General features: G+C 30.2%; 1 protein-coding gene across 2 annotated transcripts in view; it reads left to right on the top strand.

Annotated features, from left to right (window-relative positions):
• LOC106071343 (dynein axonemal heavy chain 10-like) overlaps positions 1-19,939 on the top strand; it is a 54,617-nt gene that overhangs the window by 4,446 nt on the left and 30,232 nt on the right. Inside the window, exons 5-36 of one of the 2 annotated variants that reach the window (XM_013231426.2) lie at positions 1,162-1,407; positions 3,250-3,489; positions 4,606-4,764; positions 5,513-5,676; positions 6,016-6,214; positions 6,348-6,464; positions 6,658-6,906; positions 7,033-7,209; positions 7,745-7,961; positions 8,464-8,508; positions 9,654-9,781; positions 9,913-9,999; positions 11,365-11,478; positions 11,655-11,795; positions 12,008-12,196; positions 12,324-12,484; positions 13,166-13,397; positions 13,745-13,999; positions 14,535-14,693; positions 14,848-14,964; positions 15,055-15,157; positions 15,786-15,964; positions 16,128-16,496; positions 16,636-16,779; positions 16,908-16,997; positions 17,096-17,218; positions 17,429-17,662; positions 17,799-18,022; positions 18,655-18,823; positions 18,945-19,045; positions 19,220-19,403; positions 19,698-19,832. In XM_013231426.2, coding sequence (XP_013086880.2) covers positions 1,162-1,407; positions 3,250-3,489; positions 4,606-4,764; positions 5,513-5,676; positions 6,016-6,214; positions 6,348-6,464; positions 6,658-6,906; positions 7,033-7,209; positions 7,745-7,961; positions 8,464-8,508; positions 9,654-9,781; positions 9,913-9,999; positions 11,365-11,478; positions 11,655-11,795; positions 12,008-12,196; positions 12,324-12,484; positions 13,166-13,397; positions 13,745-13,999; positions 14,535-14,693; positions 14,848-14,964; positions 15,055-15,157; positions 15,786-15,964; positions 16,128-16,496; positions 16,636-16,779; positions 16,908-16,997; positions 17,096-17,218; positions 17,429-17,662; positions 17,799-18,022; positions 18,655-18,823; positions 18,945-19,045; positions 19,220-19,403; positions 19,698-19,832 — 5,451 coding nt within the window. The remainder of the gene's footprint in view (positions 1-1,161; positions 1,408-3,249; positions 3,490-4,605; positions 4,765-5,512; positions 5,677-6,015; positions 6,215-6,347; positions 6,465-6,657; positions 6,907-7,032; positions 7,210-7,744; positions 7,962-8,463; positions 8,509-9,653; positions 9,782-9,912; positions 10,000-11,364; positions 11,479-11,654; positions 11,796-12,007; positions 12,197-12,323; positions 12,485-13,165; positions 13,398-13,744; positions 14,000-14,534; positions 14,694-14,847; positions 14,965-15,054; positions 15,158-15,785; positions 15,965-16,127; positions 16,497-16,635; positions 16,780-16,907; positions 16,998-17,095; positions 17,219-17,428; positions 17,663-17,798; positions 18,023-18,654; positions 18,824-18,944; positions 19,046-19,219; positions 19,404-19,697; positions 19,833-19,939) is intronic. The other variant, XM_013231428.2, reaches the window with a different exon arrangement.

Below are 19,939 nucleotides of genomic sequence, written 5' to 3'. Positions count from 1 at the left end.
TCCCGCTGCCTTTGTGAGTGACCTCCATCTGTCTCGTTCTGAGGTCCCATGCAACCAGGTGCTCTCTTCTATGTCAGCTAAGGCAAGTTGGCATCTAAGCTGGTCTTCGAAGAATTTCCTTAGGGCACCTCTGTTACATTGACAACCTTTTAGCTCACCAAAAAAGACTGCCTTTGACATACATTCATCTCCCATACAAAATACATGTCCTGCCCAGCGTAACTGTCAAACCATAAGATGTCCCTCTATACTGTCCAGTGTAGAATAAAAACAAATAACATAAAAAAAGTCTTTTTAAAAGACAATTTCTCCTCTAAGAATCTGATGACCCTTCCTAAGAGCGATTATTTTACTCTTAATAACTAATGAATGATAGCTTTTTAAAAAATCAGAACTTTTTGATCTCACCCCTATTCCCCCATCTCTACAAAAAATATGAATGCACGCATCCACTCAGAGTATATAAGATTCTAATGCTAGGCCTATAGATCCAGACTTACATGATGGTGTGCAATTTATTTATTGAACTCCTTCATGAAGACAAGCGTGAATATCCACTGATGTATGTATGTTCAAAATAAAGATTGTCTAGATCAAATCTAATTTTTAAAAATATTATCTTTTAAAATTATAACTGTCAAGCCAGAATTTTTTCTGTATGAATTTTCTCAGTGTGGCTATTAGCTACTAATTCTTTTCTCAAAGATTACATCAACTGTCAATTTTCTAGAAAATTGTTAGAGCTGTTTTTGAGAGCCAAGTCCAGGTTTTCCCAGTTTCTAACCTTTTCTAATGAAGAATTAGCAAGCTGAATAAAGGAATTGTTAAAAGCAAACTGAATGTAAAAAAAAAATATAATTTTATAAATAATGATAATAAAATAATAAACTTTCTTAACCTTAAGGAAATTTGTTTTATTATAGCACTATCTACACAACAATGCTACTGTACTAAAAAAAAATTAAAATGACATGTTTAATTTACAAATATGTGAAAGAAAGATTAAGTTAATTTAACAATCATTATCAAACATTGTGAAATACAGAGCTTACATCTTACTTATTAATTTAATCACCAAGGGAGCAACAGATTTTTTCTTTTGTTTGTTGTAAATATTAGAGAATAATTGTTTGTAATCCATGATTTTGTATCTTTCATTAGGTCTATATGCCATTGCTGTCCCACAACCAGCACAGATCTAGTGGAGGGGAAAATCTCAAGTCTCAGTCTCGCTCAGTTAGTCGAGTAGACACCAATGTTTCACTTAGCAAAGAGGATGTAAATAAACAAGTGGATGTTGTGGAAGTGGAATCCAAATCTAAAGCTCTTCTCAGGGATGAATTTGTAATCAACATGCAGAAATTTGCTTCTGCAATCACAAGAACATTGCAACAAATTGAAGGGGAGGTAATGCAATAACCTTTTTTTTAAAGATACATTTCTGATATTTTTATTTTGTTTAATTGATGATGTGTGGTGCACTAAAGTGTATAGCTTGATTGAAATAACAAATACTTATTTAAACTTTGGTATGCCAATAACATGGTGAAAGAAACAAAAAAATAATTATAAAAATTGACTTCATTTTCATCAAAAGTTCAAATACAAGCAATTGGACTGTATGAGGTATTGTGTAATTGCCAACCTACACTCTTCTTTTAATAATTTTTTTTCCCACTGCAAATTGTAAGTTAACATAACATTTTTCATCATTGTTGTTCATATTTATTCAATAAGTTAACATAACAAAAGAGATACAAGACACCGATAGCAAAGACAAACAGACACAAACACTCTTTTGTTCCCCTGGCAATCAAATCATTAAATAAGAACAATCTGGTATAAACTTTGTCACATGTAAATTATGAGTGAGTCTGGTGTGAATGTACACTTTGGTTTCTTATAGTTATAATGTTTTTTGTTTGGTGTAATGCACAAATTGTAAGACAAATTTCCTTACGGATAATAAAGATTATTATTATTATTATTATTATTATTATAACATTTTTCATCAATGTTGCTCATATGTTGTAGATATTGTGGCCATTTATTTGAATTTTAGGCCTAGTGAATTCTAGGTTATTCTATGGCTTTGTTAGTCTATTTTGTTCGTCTATTTTGACTCCAATGTCTTAACTCTTTCTCTCTGTGATTATTTTCCATGTTCCGACGGAATTTTTCAACTTGCTCATATGTATTTCACCACCCTGTTCTGATTAAACTATAAATTAATAACTTTTTTGTTTGTTATCAGGAAATGCTATATTTGTATAGGATTAAAGTAGACTGCAGGCCCTTTTTAGATAAAACAAATTGTTGTTTATCAAACCAAAATTTAAGTTTATTTTTGGATATAATGGAATTCAAAAATGAAAAACTTACCCTCTGTGAAAAGTTGTTTTAGAACTAGATCTAGGCAATATTTGAAATAAAAGTATTTTTTTATGATAGTGGAACATATTTTAACAAAACTTAATATATAACCTATATAAAACTTTTCAGTTAATTGTCTTGAGGTTACTATCTCAAGTCACCACCCTATGGAAAATGTATATAGAAAATTAGAGCCTTTTTGAAGCGCCTACCCTTTATAAACATCGTATTTGGTAAAAGCACATTGAAAATGAAAAAAAAGTATTTCTTTTAAAGGGAAACTATTCAAGATTAAATAATAAGCAATTAAAAATAAACATTTTGGGAGGAAAGAAAATCAAGCAACTGACTTTTTTAGCATCAATGATAATATTGTCTATTAGGCTGCAGAATGGAGTAAAATCAATGATACTATTGTTGATTAGGAGAAAAAAAGTTAATGAATGTCAAAAATGTTATAATTTTCTATTGTTAATGACAATGATATAAAGTATCTTTTTTAAAAAAAAACTTATAAAAATATAAACATAAATTTTGTTAGTTTATTACTTAGAAAACGACTAATTTGTAAGTGGTGTAAAACTAGGCTTACATATTAAAGCTCTTCATTGCCTTTACATCTGGAAGTTTTTTGGTGTCATAAAAGAAGATTATAATGTCAATTATTCCTTATGGGAAATTTGCCTTTTTTTATGATCAGTCTGGATGATGGTTCATAATGTATCTGTGTCAACCAAAGTTTGACTATAAAATGTCTGACTTGTATTGTATGAGATTTGTTGAAAAAAAAATGTTTATTCTATTAATTTTTTATTCAGCTGATAATCTTGTCACATAGTATAAGAAAAGTTTTTTTTTCCTCTCATTTTTTTACAGGTTCGTCTTGATGTTCCTGAAATAGATATTCCAGATAATTTAGATGAAGCCTTGAAAAATGAAAGTATATTAGAATTCATTCATGAAAAATGTTTAGATTGGCAAAAACAAATACAGTCAGCACTGGAAAATTTACAACATAGACAACGTCAAGGTAATGGGCCTTTGGCTGAAATAGATTACTGGAGAGAAAGAAATGCAGCACTGAGTGCGCTTACTGAACAGCTCAAAATACCTAAGGTAAAATATGTTATTTATTTTTTTTTTATTATTGCATTTCTATATATTTGATACCATAAAAATTTCTAAGTATAATGTAATCTTTGAAAATTGTCCTTCTCAGTGCCTATCAAATTAGTATTCTTCTTGCACATTGTCCTTTAGGTAGTCAAGAGTCATCTACATTTATTCCTGCTTTATTCAAAAACAAACAAAAAAAACTTAACAAATTTTGATATCTGAAAACTAAAAAAGTAATTATGTTATATACATACCCATTTGTTTATAGAAAAAAACAACAACCTTGAGTCATTAATTTATAATTTTGTAAAAAATAATGCTCAGCCAATCTTTGTATGACTAATGTTAACTTTTACAACTTAATATTAAAAAATTAATAAATACATGTATAGAACAACATGCTTGGTGGATAACAGTATTTTATTATATTATAATATATATTATTGCTTTTATTTAGCACTACTTTCATGCTTATAGCATGCTCAGAGCACTGTGGTCCAATCTCATTTGTGGAGCAGTGGGGGAGGGGGTATCTGGGAGAAGGTTTTTCCATGCTGCCTTAAGGCTCGCAGTAAACACAACTCTGCTTGAGTCAGGTGTCGAACCTCAAGTCCCCTTCATAGGTAGCCACACCAAGCCAAGTTCAAGCATACTTAGCCTCTTGACCATGCTTCTTACAGTCAATGTTCCTTCATTTTTGTCTGCTAGCTGGTGTTAGTCTACATACTTTCTGTTACTCCTAGAAGGCTTCAATTGTGTTGTCTTTATATGAGAAAGGAGTCCTTGTAATCACAACAAATTTCCGTAAGGATCATTAAAGCAGTCTTAGTCTTAGTCTTAGTCTTGTATAGACTCATCCATTTCAATTAATTATTGTTATTTTTGTAAATTTCTGTCAACAATGATGATGAAGGACTTTAACACTGACTTTAGTCTAGCAGCTCTGTTCACGACAGAATAAAAACAAAATTATTTTCATGAAAACAAAATAAAAATGATTATTTATTGCAAGAATTTAAAAGAAAAATCATCTTGGAAACTGATTTTTTGATGTTTTGACACTAATTGAGTTATAAGTAGAAATGTTGAGATTGTTTTGCTCTGTTTAATTCACAGGTGGCTCGTATGATTGAAATTCATATTGCAGCTGATGGAGACTTTGAAGAGACACAGTCAGAATTGAACAAATATTATGTGGAAGCTAAAGATAATGTCAGGTTTTTGTCAACCCTGGAAAGACATTTTAAAAATATTACTTATGGTACTTCCTTCCAGGTTTGTCATTTAGGATGTAGAGATTTAAGAGATTTTTTTTGCAGAATTAGCACATATTCTTTTTTTTTTTAAATTACTTTTCCTATTTTTAAAATCTCAACAAAACATAAAAATATTTTTTTCATTCTAATATCAGGCCTATTATTTATCAACTGAATAGGTTTAAAAAATATTATAAAAAATTATTATGTTAAAAACAAATTGCATTAAAATTGTTCTTTTTTAATTTGGTTGACTTATTTAATGTTTTTATCATATTTCAAAACTTAAAAAAAAAGAGCTATTTCTGAATAGTTTTGTATTAGCTTAGAAAATAGTTATTTCCATATGTTTCTTAATTATTTTTGGTGAATTTTAATGAATTGATTGGACCCAGCATGGGGATGGGGCTCTAACTTATTCTTTAGTCTTTATTTTGGTCTAAGCATTATTTCTGACATGCTTCATTTTGATTGATAGCATTCAATAGTTTTAATTTCATTCTAGAATTCAAAATCTGTGTTTGCTCTATCTTTTAGGGGCATTTTAGGGAATTTTGGCACAAGTTGTTTGGGGTTCTCACATACCTCATGTTTTCTATTTCTAAAGATTATTCTGCCCAGGGCTATTCTGATTTATCAATCTGATTTGATAGATAGATAGATAGATAAATGGATAAAACAGATAAAATGGTGAATCATATTAAGTTTAGCTTGTCAAGAATAACATTGCTATTGTTTGATGTATAATAATGGCATATGACCTACAGGTTGTCAAGGAAACCATTCCTTCCATGATGAATGCATTAAGAATGGTGTGGATCATCTCTAGACACTACAACAAAGATGACAGGATGGTTCCTCTCATGGAAAGAATAGCTTGGGAACTGGCTGATAGAGTTTCCAAAGTCATTAATGTCCAAGAACTCTTCCAGTAAGTTACTCTCACTAATACATTAAGTTTACTTCAGTTTATGGCTCTTGCTAAAAAAATTAATTATTGAAAAAAGTGTAAAAAAAAAATGTAAATAAATAACATCAAAGGTTTACTGATAAAGATAAGTTAATATTAATTGCTTTAGGTTATATTTATTTAGTTTAAATTTAATAAAACCTGATTAGATTACCTTACTCTACTCTTTAAATAACTTCAATTAGAATTAATATACACACTGAAGCATCACTGCAATTTGAATTCTTTGCATTACAAAGGAAAAACAAAATTTAACTATCAACATAACATTATTTTTTAAAGTAAATTTTTTTTTTTTAGTTTGCCCACTGAAGAAGTCAAACAAAAAACATCTGATGCATCTGAAATGCTTAGCTCTTGGAAAACAGTTTACCTTGAAGTTAGACAGAAAATTGAAATTTCAGGAAGAGATCAACGATGGGAATTTGATAAAAAAAAGCTGTTTGAAAAAACTGATCATATGAAGACCATTTGTGAAGATCTTAAAAGGATTGCAGAGGTTGGTATTATGTGAATTGGAATATTTAAAGCAGACTATATTGTACAGTTTGAAATATATTCACTTTATTTGTTTATCCTTTATACTTTATTATTTGTTTTAGATTATTCTAAGTTATGCTTTTTAAAAATAGGTTTTGGAAGAGTTTTACAACATATTTGGCCCTGAATTGAAAGCTGTAACAGGTGACCCAGGGCGTATAGAAGAAGTTTTGCTCAGAGTTGACAAATTGGTAGAACCATTTGAACATGTAAGAGGTTTTTAAATGTCATTTAAAGATATATTGTAGTAGTAACAACAACATTTCTCCTAATTCCACTTTTGATATATTTTAATATATAGTTAAATACAATGAAAACATTTTACACATATTTACACAAGTTGTTGAGAACAAAAATGTGGCAAAATAATTTTAAAACTTTAATAATTTCTTTTTCTTGCAGATGGCATTTGATCCTTTTAGTTTGAAAGATTCTGTACAATGGGAAAGACTGATTAAAAACTTTGATCAAGAAGTAGTAGAAATAGAAAATGAGGCCAAAAGTTTTATTGATGAATCTTTTCAGTCTCTTAGATCAGCTGAAGGTGCTTTTGACATGCTTCTCAACTTTAGGCACCTCAGATCAAGAGAAGCAATTAATAATCAGATGATGCAAAAGTTCAAGGACATTTTAGTGCAATATGGAAAAGAGGTAAATAAAATATGATGTACGCACTTAAAACACACACACACACAAAAAAGGAGTCCCTTTAGTATTTCTTGAAGATATTTAGAAATGTATAAAGAGGCCTAAATAATATGTCTATACTTTCTGTAGGTCGATACAATGGATCAACTATTTACAGAGTATAAAGAAGGTCCACCTGTCAACAAAAACTATCCCCCTTGTGCTGGATCAATCTATTGGACCAGGTCATTATTCCATCGTATAAAACATACTGTCATTAGGTTTCAGACTCTGGAGGAAATGATTTCCACTGACATGGGAAAATCAGTAAGAGAATTTTTTTTTTTTAAACAATAATTATTTTAAAAAGATGTAATGCTAAAAATGCTGTTTTTGTAGATATTTGATGTTGTAAAGTTAAATGCTGATATTTGATGTTGTAAAGTTAAGTTTAACTTTGTACTATGTTATTGTTATATGTTTTTTTCTCTGGCCAACTGTCAACAGTATAACTTGTATAAGCATCTGCTACCTATATTTTTCAAACATTAGGGCTGGCTGGACATCTATGTCTCCTTGAGATTTAAGCTCAACAACTTACTTTCACTTACCTTTTGGTTCTTACAGTCCATCAATAGAGAGACAGTTATCTTCTCTTTTGTCTGTAATTTATAAAATGAAATAATAGTACAAAAACAGCACCTTTTTTTCTTTTTTAATTAAATATATTTTTTTATGAACACACTGACCATTTAAGCATGTGGCAACTGGTCACTTTAAGTATGTAGCTCTACCACTTGAGTATGTTGGCTACATTTTTCATGTCACAATGAAAGTAATGAAGTTTTATTTGACTTCAAAGATGAGAGCCAAGTATCTTTCAGTAGCTAGAAACATGAGAGCTTTTGAAGATGGTAGCTATGAACATTGGAAGGAAAACGTAGAAGCCACATTACCAGGACTTCTCAAACGCAATCTTCTGGCAAAGCGTTCCCATCAAGCATCACTCCATGTGAACAGTTCTGTGTCTCCATCTGGGGATAAAAGTGATGACAGACATTCAGTAGGAGAAATTCAAGGTCAGGCATTTTTACATGGTTGTGAACTATATTGTGTTGATTTAAAATAGCAGAATTATTATTGTGATCTATATTGTTTGTTTTGCTACTTTAATACCATAGAGTTATGTTAATAACTTAATCTTTGAATAATTATTGTGCCAAGAGTTCTTGTAATAGTTTGAATGTGCTGTGTTTATTAAACATTAATACAAACAAGAAAACAATATTATATTCTCATTGCATTTTTGTATTTTTTAAAGTTTTTAATCATCAGTTTTGAACATTAGACACCCACGTTCGGTTTTAGTTGATATAAAATGTGTTTATATTATTTTGAGTTTCTCATTAAAATAAAAAGAAAAAAAAACAATAACCTGGACTTCTGAAAAATCTCTGTACTCTATATACAAATGAATACAACACATAATCAAACAACAAAAAAACAAATTGTTTATCTAAAGTGTAAGTGTCATATTGTGGCTTTGACCTTTATAATAATGTTTCTGCTATAAAAAAATAGGGATAATGAAAGATAAAAATGCACCAACTGAAATGGCTTTACAATGTGAGTTTATGCTCAAGCATATTCAACTTTTTATTTTTTTAATTTTCATTTTCACTTTCATTCTTTAGTAAAACATAATCAGTAGATGATTACTAGTTTAACTCTATTAAGTCTGGTCATAACTGTGAGTAGATTTCTTGAGCTCTCATGAATATTGTTTAGTTTAATAACTTTCTTCTTGAACTATGTTGGACATACTTCATGTTAGCAAAGTCCAAGTACAAAAAATAATTGATATTTATTTAAATTTATATATATATATATATATATATATATTTATTTATTTATTTATTTATTTATTTATTTATTTATTTATTTTATTAATAAAAAAATTTAATTGGTTAAAAAATAAATTTTAATAGACATTTTAAAAATTAAATGCTATCTACAAAAAAAAAATAAAAAAATTCACAAAATTATAACTCATAATAAAATAATCTCAGTAGATTTTATAACCTTTTTTTTTTTAACAATGCCTTTAAAAATCTCAATTTTCTTCAAATATTTCATGTTCTTCTTTTTTTTTTCCTTTAGTGTAATTCAGTGGATGTTTCAACAGGTTTTATAGTGTCTTTAAAAAACAACAACATACATCTAACTCTCATAGTTTATTTGGTCTGACATTCTATATTTATATTTAGTTTCTTTTTTCTTCATTTTATTTTTATTTTGTTAAAATTGATCAAATTGATTTTTTCTATGAACGTTTTTTTTTTTATATTTTTTTAAAGACAAACTATTTTCTATTCAGTTCATTTCATTTTTTTTTCTTTGTTTTTTAAAGACAAACTATTTCCTATTCAGTTCATTTCATTTTTTTTTTCTTTGTTTTTTAAAGACAAACTATTTCCTATTCAGTTCATTTCATTTTTTTTTCTTTGTTTAAAAGAATGGAGTACATTTTGTTTTTATTTTTCACTTTTATGTTTATATTTTATTTTTATTTCAAAATTTTCTTGCAGTGATGAATAAAATAAACTTTACATTTAAATCTCATTAAAAGAATAAATCTTTAAATGTTGGGGTGTTTTGTTTTGGTCAAGTTCTAATATAGCTAAATTATTCCTGGTTCTGAAAGCATTTTTAAATTCTGGCATTCAATTGTTTGAATTAAAAGAACATTGGAAGTTTATGTTTCATTTTAGTAATGAACACTGAACCAAAATATGTGGTGGACTTTGATGTCAGGCTTGCAGAAATCATAGCAGAAACCAAATACATTGAATCACTTGGATTTACTGTTCCAGAACTAGCCAGGAATGTGGCTTTGCAGGTTGAGTGACCTTTGCTAATAAATAATCAAATGTTTATTTATATATTAGATTAAATTTAAACTTTTTCTTTTATATATGAAACAATACTAGATTTTTCAAAAGCAATCTTTATTTTTTCATTATGTATTAGGAAGAAAAATATATCCGTTATGTTGATGGCCTGTCTAGGATGTTGTTTCGCTACCATGCATTGCTAGCATCTCTTGATTTTGCTGAGGTAACTTTATTATTAAACTTCAACTAAATAAAATTTAATAAAGTTATGCCTTAAAAAGCAAAATATAAAAAATTCTTTTTAAAAAACAAATAGCAAATATTAACTGCTGCATGGATGAATTACTGTATAGAAAATACAATAAACATTCTTCTTCTTCTAGCCAGCTTTTTGCTGGTGAGACATGAGCTCTTTTGCAGACTCTGCCAAGGAAAAATAGTGTGCTGTCCTCTTCAGTTGTTTAGCACTTCCGTACAGGGTGTTGGTTATGTTGGGCAGTAGTGGTAGTAGGGCCTGCCTAAGGTGGACTAGGAAGGGGCATTCAAAGAGGATAGGGTTTACGGTTTCATAAGGGGGAGTTGTGTGGAATTTATTTTGTTCAGATGGTAATAAACATACATAAAGGTAACTGTCAGGTCAGTAAAAACAAAGGATGTTTGGGCCACGAGGCCTTCATCAAATACAGAACAGCAAAAAAAAAAAAAAACACAAACTTTGTCCAATGTTGTTCTCTATTGAGGCAGAAAAGAACTGAGCTGTGCTAGTATAAAAGCAGATGAAATTGGAAAGGGCAGTGATGTCTAACAAAGATAAATGGGAAAAAAGTTGAGTATTAGAAAACTTTTTTAAAAACAAAGATTATCTAATGAAAATGGCAGTGTTTAGCTCCCTTTCTGCTGTATGAAACAAAATGAATTAATTAGTACTAATTGATTAACTAATTGGTAAATTTTTTGGATTGATTCGTGCATCGGCATCAACTATGAATAATAATATAAAATTTCAACTTGATCTGAGAATGGGAAGTGGGAGAAAAAAACATGACAAAATGTAATAAGGGGATTAAATCCAAAAATACATCCACATCTCTCGTTAAGCATCATTATTCCCCTTAATTTGATATCAAATAAAGTTATTTTATCAGCAATAATCAATTTACTAATCTGTTAATTTTTTTATTGATTCATGTCTTGTCAGGTACAATGTATAATTGTGCAAAGTTTCAACTTGATCCGAAAATGGGAAATGGGAGAAAAAACATCCTCAGACTTTTTACCAGACAAACAGACAGAGGGAGTTGATATAAGCTTTGTAAATAAAAGTGTATTGGTTGTTGATCCCGTAAGGGTAGGGTGCCTGTCGTGTAAATAAGTTTATTTTTATTCTACAGATGGGTGTTTTTGTCATTGCATTGTTGTATAGCAGTGATTTCAAAATCTTGAAAACCTGTTTCGATTCATTTCAATAGCACACAACATAGGGGTATAAAATTTGTACCAGACTGACAGAAATAACGAGTTAATATAAGCTTAGTAAAAATATACCAAAATTTAGTCTAAACTAATTTGTTCAAATACTTCTCTTTAGGCTTCACTTTTAGAAGACCACCAAAAAGATTTAAGACGTATGCTAAGACCAGGTGCTAAACGTATCAACTGGAACTCTTTGGGTATAAATGACTACATTGCAAAATGTGAATCAGTAAGTAAATAGTTACTCTTTCATACAAAGCTATAAAGTTTATCAAGAACTAGTTAGATTACACTTGAAATAATTTGGACTCAGAAAATCACTTTAAAAAATTTGTTTTAAAATGTGAAAATAAATGCATGTTTCCAAAGTTTGCATTTGATCCAGTATATGAAACCATCCACTAGGCTATTGGCAAGTTTGAGTCATTGGTCAACCAGATTCAGAAAAATGGTCGGGACATTAAGCAAAGACTGAGTATGATTGAACATGCAGATCTTTTTAAAACACCAAAACCCAAATTTCCTGGCCACTTGCCTTCATGCAAGGTAATGTTTTATCATTTAGTTATATAGTTCCAAATAAATAGTTTACTAATAGGGTTTCATGAGTGATGATAATAGGCGACCTTTTAAGTAGCTCTAATATGAAATTATTGCAGGCAGCACACTTGATTTTATTTACTCTGATACTAGTTTGATATTCTTTTATACTCACACACATTGACTATTTTTAATTGATTGAATCTCATTCAAAACAGGAGTATTTTGAATATGTTGAACAAGAGAGAGTCAAAGATATGGAAATTATGGCAAGGAAGTATCGAGCCATTGGTCCTCTACTTACAAAGATGGAAGGTTTAGTTGTTCACACTAACACTGGACGCTCTCCAAAAATGGCTCGTTATTATGCTTTCTGGGAGAGGAGAGTTTATGAAGCCTTGATGAAGGTAACTTAGTTGTTTAAACACTCATTGTTTTTAGACTATGAGTCATTAGTTTTGATTCTACTTAAAAGTAGGTTATATTGTGAAGATTTGTTTTGTGATGTAGATTCATTTTTTTCAAATTTTCCAGATGATTATCAACAATCTAGTCAAATTTAGTATGGACATTAAAACCAGCTCTCCCTTGTTTGAAGTTGAGAGCCTCCTGGCCCCACCAGATGTTGTACTCCACCCACAGGCAAATGAAGTTTACAAACTTACATTGCAATGTGTCAGGGACTGTGTAGAAGGGTAGGATACATCTGTGGACTTTCTAAGTCTATAAGCCTTTACAATGTAGCCTTTACAAAATAGAGCAGTGAGATTCATAACAAATGAATATTCACATTTGATTAGAGTAACACCATTAGTAAAATCACTAAATTTAGAAAGCCTTCAGGACAGAAGACTCAAAAGTAAAGTAGCAATTATACATAAAACACTGAACCATAATCTTCACATACAAAAACAAAATTTAATAAAATACTCTGAAAGACACAAAGATAAAGGCACATTTCTCGTTCCATATGCTAGGACAAATTTGCACAAATACTCCTTCTTCCATAGTGCTATTAGAGCATTGAATGGGTTGCCTGAGCTAGCCAGGAAAACCAGTGACTTGGCAGAATTTAAGTCTTTGGTTAATATGCATGACTAAATGCATGACGCGTAGGACGTAATCATCTTCTTTTTTGAAGTAACGTCTGTATTATATAAGATAAGATTAGATATGTTAATTATGCCATTTTTTTTAAATTGATGGTAATATTAAATATTAAATAATTTAAAAAAATGGACAAAACTCTGGATTTTTTACTGTTTTTTTTTTGTTTGCAAAATGTGTTTAAATAAAAACATTATTTATTATATTTAAAAATTTAAAAGACACAAATATATGTAAATAAAGTATTTGTAACATTTCTATCTGTTTAGGTCCAAACTGTTTGTACGATGGTTGAATGGCAGTTGCCTTGAGTGTTCCCCACAGAAAGTAGAAGGAGAAGATGAGCTGTTTGTTTTCAGTTTTTTCACAGACCTGGCTATGAATCAAGAAATAATTGAATTGATTCAGAAAGTTCAAAATGACATGAAGGGAACCCTGACAGACCTTCGCAGATATCTAACAAAGTGGAAAAAATACAAAAATGTCTGGAAAGTGGATAAGGTAATGTGATAATATTTGATATACAGTTGGATAAGTTGATGTGACACCAATATTAAGAATACAGAAACTCTTTAAAAATATTTCTTATAATTGGGTAATATGAGATGTATGTTTTGGAGTACTACATATAATTTTGTATGGCTATCACAAGTACAAACATTTCTTTCATCCTTTCTAATTGCTAAAGTTTCTTTTGTTTGTACAGATCTAATTACAGACTTCATAAGTTTAAAATTTTAAACTATTTACACTTTAAGTTACATTTTTTTGTGTGGAAAACTTAAAAATAATTTGATCTATTTTAATTAATTTAATGATTACTTAAAACAATATTTTATATTGAACAGCAAGCTACGGCTGATAAATGGCTACAGAAAAACCCAAGTCCAGTGGAGTTAGATGACCGTCTTCAGTATTATCACAAAACTATTGAAGAGATCAATGCTATGAGTGACTTTAGAGATCAAGATTGCATTAGGCTAAAGATGACACATCTCTCAAGCTCAGTCAAGGAGCATGCTAAGGAATGGATCAAAACATTAGGAAGATTGCTCCAGGAATCTGCTAAAAATCTGTTGACCAATCTTCACAAAACTCTTGATGTGAGTCAAATCTTTTCAAACTATTTGTTTTAATTTGTCAGTTTTTTTGTTTGCCTCATAGTTACTTGAATCTGTTGAAATTATATCTTGGTATTCAATGATAGCGTCTACAAACACATACTTTAGGATAACAAGATTAGCTTTAAAGATTGAGTAGCATAGCATTTGGTTGTTTAACAGATCTTCTTGATCTGCAGAAACTGTGATTTTTATTTGGAGTCTTAAGGCCTCCTACTGTCAGTTTTGAATATAATAATGGATAAAAGACATTTGTTAGGAAATATGGCTATAGAGAAAAAGAGGTGAATTTTCTACCCTTCACTTGACCTTAGAGACATTTTGCTTGAATGTTAAATTAATCAGCAATAAATTCCACCTGGAAATTGATAATGATTTATCTTTAGGACATTCATGTGAAACATCATTCTGTTTGAACAACAAATACACCAATTTGTACTAAATGATATAAGACTTTTTTGTATGTGGTAAAATATTTTGATTTCTGATATATTGTTTGTAATTCTATGATATTTAGGACAAGTCAGATGACCTTGAACAGACTCCATCTACTTTAGATGATCTCAAATCAGTTTTGTCCACAATATCAGATATCAAGTCCATGTCATTAGATGTTTTAAACACAATTAGTGATATCCAGGAGAGATACAGAACTCTAGCAATGTACAACATTCCTGTAAGTCATAAAAAAGCTCTCTATAAATCACTGAGAAAAATCTTTTCACACATAGATAATTTGATAACTGATATAGTTTAATTCAATTATTTGACTTGTTTTAATGACATGATGTATATATTGAGTGTTTTTATTCTACCCTGTAAATATTTAGGTTGATGCCAAAGATAAAGAACTGCAGGCACAACTACCTCAAATGTGGGATGACTTGGTATTGAAATCTAAAAATATAGATGCCAGTCTTGTCAAAGTCAAGAGAAAGTTTACAGAAGTCAGTAGCTCTTATTTCATACTGTCTCAACAAATATTGATAAACTTTTTTTTTTGAGTGACTTCATTTTACCATTACCTTTGTTCTCAGATCACACAAGATCAAATTTCTGAATTTAAAAAAGCATTGACAGATTTTTCTGATAGATTTCTTTTAGAAGGTCCTGGAGCTGTTGGGGAAGACTTAGATAAAGGTTGGTCTAAATAGGTTCAAGGTGAACATTATCTCTTGATACTAGTAGAGTGATGTAGAAGTTTGTCCTTAATGAAAATGTTGTTTTATATTATAGAAATATTTCATTTGCTGCTGAAATAAGTTGTCAATTATATATTTTATTTTATTTATATACTGCCCTTAAAGTACAGCAAAACACAAGCTCATTATTTACATTACAATATGTCTTATGTTCAAAATCTTTTTTTTTATGTGCAATAGTATTTAATAATGAACTTTTCAGAACACATTACATGTTAAGTAAAAACCAAAAATGTAAAAAAAAATATAAATGTTTTCTATAATTGACAGGATTTGTTTAAAATGATATTATTCCTAATTCTAAAATTCACAAAAAAAGTATTAGTATAGACTGTGTTATATTTCTTTGATACAAAATAAAAAAAAAAGTCTGTGAAATTTTAGTGAAACATTTTTGACTTTGTATAAAGCTTCTCTTTATTTTACTCTTTATTTTAAAAATTATGAAAGTGTGTTCACTTTTATTGCTTAAATTTGAATGTATACTGCAGCCATATTTTTACTACGGAATAAGCACACAATGATATTCCACTTTTTTGTATGCATATATTTATACTTTGTTTTAGGTGTTGAACTTATGAAAATGTTCAAAGAAGAAATTCATGAACTGGAATCTAGTAAACAAGAACTGACCAATGCTGAAAAACTGTTTGAACTTCCAATCACAATGTACCAAGAGCTAATGAAAGTTCAAAAAGAAATGTCTGGTTTGGAGAGTATTTATCAAATATATAATGAGCAAAAGGTAAAGAGTTGTTATTGCACAACAGAATTTATATTTGAAACTAAAGCTCTATCTATAGTTATCTCTACTTTTAGTATAATTTATTTGTCTTAATATTATCATCACAGCTATACATTCTTTAAGTGCTCAATTTTTACTTAGTAATAGAAAACTTTTCTTTTAGATTGCTAGAGAGCAGTGGTCAGAGACTTTATGGGCCAATCTCAATGTACAAATTCTACAAGATGGCATAGAAAAGTTCTTAAAAGACTTAAGAAAACTGCCTCGTGAGGTTAGACAAATGGCAGTGGCACGGTGTTTGGAAGACAAAATGAAAGAGTTTCGTGATTCTCTCCCCTTGTTTGGTGACTTGAAACATGAAGCACTGCGAGACAGACATTGGAAAGAGCTGATGGTCAAGACTGGCCAGAAGTTTGAAATGAATCCAGATACTTTCACCTTAGCCAACATTTTTGCCATGGAGCTTCATCGTTATAGAGATACCATTGCTGAGATAGTCACTTGTGCCTCCAAAGAAATGGGCATTGAAAAGGTAAGGAATGCTAACCCAAAAACATTAGTCTTTAGTTCTTATGTTAAAAAGTTTTTATTTTTCAATGAATGGCAATTAAACAAAAGAAATCTTGGTTTAGTTCTATAATTTGAAAAGATATACACCAACTATTTGACAGGGAGTGCGTGAAGTTGAAGAGACCTGGAACAACATGAAGTTTACTGTCCAAGCCTACATGAAAGGGACATCCAACAGAGGTTTTATTCTGGGATCAGTGGAGGAAGTTTTACAAAGTTTGGATGATTCTTCTATGAATTTACAGGTTTTATACTCATTACTTTCTATTGAATTTTCTGTATCAACTTTTCATGAGAGATATAAATCATGTAATAAATTTCTATTGGTTTCAAAATGTCTTTCATCACTTGTAATATTTTGTCTTTTTTTCAGAGCATGTCAGCTTCAAGATTTATTGGTCCATTTCTAACTAATGTTCAAAACTGGGAAAAATCTTTGTCACATATTTCTGAGGTTTTGGAAGTAAGTTCTATGTTATTATCATTTCTTATAATTTTTTTCTACAATTCTTACTATTAGAATTGATTTTTTAAAATCATTATTGAATTAATTTTCATAAGGTGTGGATGATTGTTCAACGCAAGTGGATGTACTTAGAGGGTATTTTCATTGGAGGAGATATCCGTTCTCAGTTGCCAGAAGAGGCCAAAAAGTTTGATCAGATTGATAAAACATTTAAAAAGGTTAGCTGTAATATAATTTGCATTAAAAAAGATTGCCAGGTTTTCTAATGGGCTATAAACTTTGTATATTTTAATATTGAATATAATGACAAATAATTAAATGTAAATTTTGGTATCAAAATAATGTTTGCTTTTAGTTTTCGTTTTTCAGAAATTCTTACCCGTCTAGTTTATGGTTAAAAGATTAACTCTACTTGTTGTTGATTTCAGATCATGGGAGATACATATAAAACTCCTCTCATCAAACTTTCTTGCCATGCACCCAATAGGCTTCAAGACTTGCAGGGCTTGAGTTTAGGTCTAGAAAAATGTCAGAAATCATTGAATGATTACCTTGATTCCAAACGTAATGCCTTCCCACGATTCTTCTTTATTTCTGATGATGAGCTGCTGAGCATCCTGGGATCTTCAGATCCTGAATGTGTCCAGGAGCACATGATCAAAGTAAATCTTTTTTGTCTGGATGATTTAGTAATAGTGAAAGCATTCATTCGTGTTTTTATCTTGTCTACTAAAACAATTTTTTCATCCAAAGTGTTAATTGTGTTCAACTTATCATTCTTGTTTACTTTATTTTCAGATGTTTGATAACATAGCAGCTCTCAAGTTTCAGAAAGGTCCAACCAATGAAATGCTAGCAACTGGAATGGTGTCTGCTGAAAAAGAGGAAATGGACTTCCGAACCAATGTGACTGCCGATGGTCGAGTTGAAGATTGGATGACATCAGTTCTGGCAGAAATGAGATCTACAAACCGTCTTATTACAAAAGAGGCAATCTTTTATTACAGCTACAAAAAGAGCAGGTAGTTTCTAACAAAAAACAAAATGTAGACTTTAAAAATACTTTATAAGATTTAAAATAAATAGCATGAAGTAAAATTTTGTTCAAGTAGCTCTTTTATTATTATTGCTGACAAATTTGGTATGGAATCATTTACATGGAATTACAACTTTTTTAAAATTGATAAATTATTTTTTTTTTTTTAAGCTTTTGTTCTAGCCATGGTTATTGCAAACTTCAAAATATTTAAGGAGAACATTAAGACTCATTGAATATAAACATAATTAGAAGTTTGATGTAAACTTAATTTTAATTGGCTTGTCTTTCATTTCTAATCAAGCATATAGTAAGTCTTTGATCCATGATTCAAATGCAAAATTTTGACATTTAGTACACTGTTAACTAAAGATTTGTGTGTGTCTCATTTACTTTAGCCAGCTAAGGCTTAATGGGCTGAGTCATCTCAGAGACCTCAAGCTTGTAACTTGAATCATTTCAACTTTATCTTTCAGATCTGCACTAACACTGTAAACGCTCCAGTTCCTGAATGGTTATATATGCCTGCAAAATGAAACAAAATGTAGAAGTGCATGTATTTAGTGAAAGCCAATTATCACATTATTTCTATGATTAATCAATATTTTCTAATGACAGAGTTGATTGGATGTTGGACTATCAAGGCATGGTCTGTCTGGCTGGTAACCAAGTTTGGTGGACATGGGAAGTTGAAGATGTCTTCCGCAAAGTGAAGAAAGGAATTAAAACAGCCATGAAAGAATATGCTAAAAAGCTGCACAAACAGATTGATGATCTTGTTGTGAAGGTAAATATCTCTTTAGAAATAATATCAATTTCTCTTTGAGTAAGTTATAGTTATATCTAACCTTAAAGTTTACTACCTAAATATAAACAGCTATTTCACAGTAAGTTATTATGTGCTGCAGGTGAGGTCTCCTTTATCTAAAAATGACAGATCCAAGTTTAACTCAGTGCTAATTATTGATGTCCATGCCAGGGATATTATTGACTGCTTTGTTAGAGACAGGTAACTTTAGTGAAGTCACAGTCTTATGAAGGGATTAAATATATTATTTAGTTGTTTTTTTTTTTTAATCAACAATTTTATTGCATTTTATTTATTTTATGCATTAACCAATACAAACAATTGACTTAATTTTATGAGTCAACTGAAAACATCATTTTTGCTCCTCGTGTATAGCATAATGGATTCACGTGAATTTGAATGGGAGTCACAACTAAGGTTTTACTGGGAAAAGGAACCTGATCAACTTGTCATCCGCCAATGTACCGGAGAGTTTGGTTATGGCTATGAGTACATGGGTCTGAATGGTAGACTGGTAATAACACCACTGACAGACCGCATATACTTAACTCTCACACAAGTAAGGTTATATATTTGTTTTAGCCTGCTATTAATTTGTCTGTTACCTAGTTTTATTTGATACAACTTTTGTTGTGGATCCTGCTGCTAACAGCTGTGTTACATTGAGAAATAGATAAGATCTCTTGTTTAAAATTGGCCTTTTAAGTCACATTAGATGATGCAAAGGAAAAGATGATCTCTTGAGGCATAAAATATCACAGAACTAAAATAATATTTACAACTATTTTGATTTAAATAATTGTAAAGGATGTAATATTTAATGCAACTCTCACTCAATAATGGTGCATTTCAGGCTCTGTCCATGAAACTTGGAGGAGCTCCTGCCGGACCTGCTGGTACTGGTAAGACAGAAACAACCAAAGATCTAGCCAAAGCCTTGGGTTTACTTTGTGTTGTGACAAACTGTGGTGAGGGTATGGACTACAAGGTACTCATGATTTGTTTGTTAGGTTTACTTTGTGTTGTGACAAACTGTGGTGAGGGTATGGACTACAAGGTACTCATGATTTGTTTGTTGGGTTTACTTTGTGTTGT

The sequence above is a fragment of the Biomphalaria glabrata genome, chromosome 12 (genome assembly GCF_947242115.1).
Source record: "Biomphalaria glabrata chromosome 12, xgBioGlab47.1, whole genome shotgun sequence".
Lineage (NCBI taxonomy): Eukaryota > Metazoa > Mollusca > Gastropoda > Planorbidae > Biomphalaria > Biomphalaria glabrata.
This window is presented reverse-complemented; position numbering and strand designations above follow the sequence as displayed.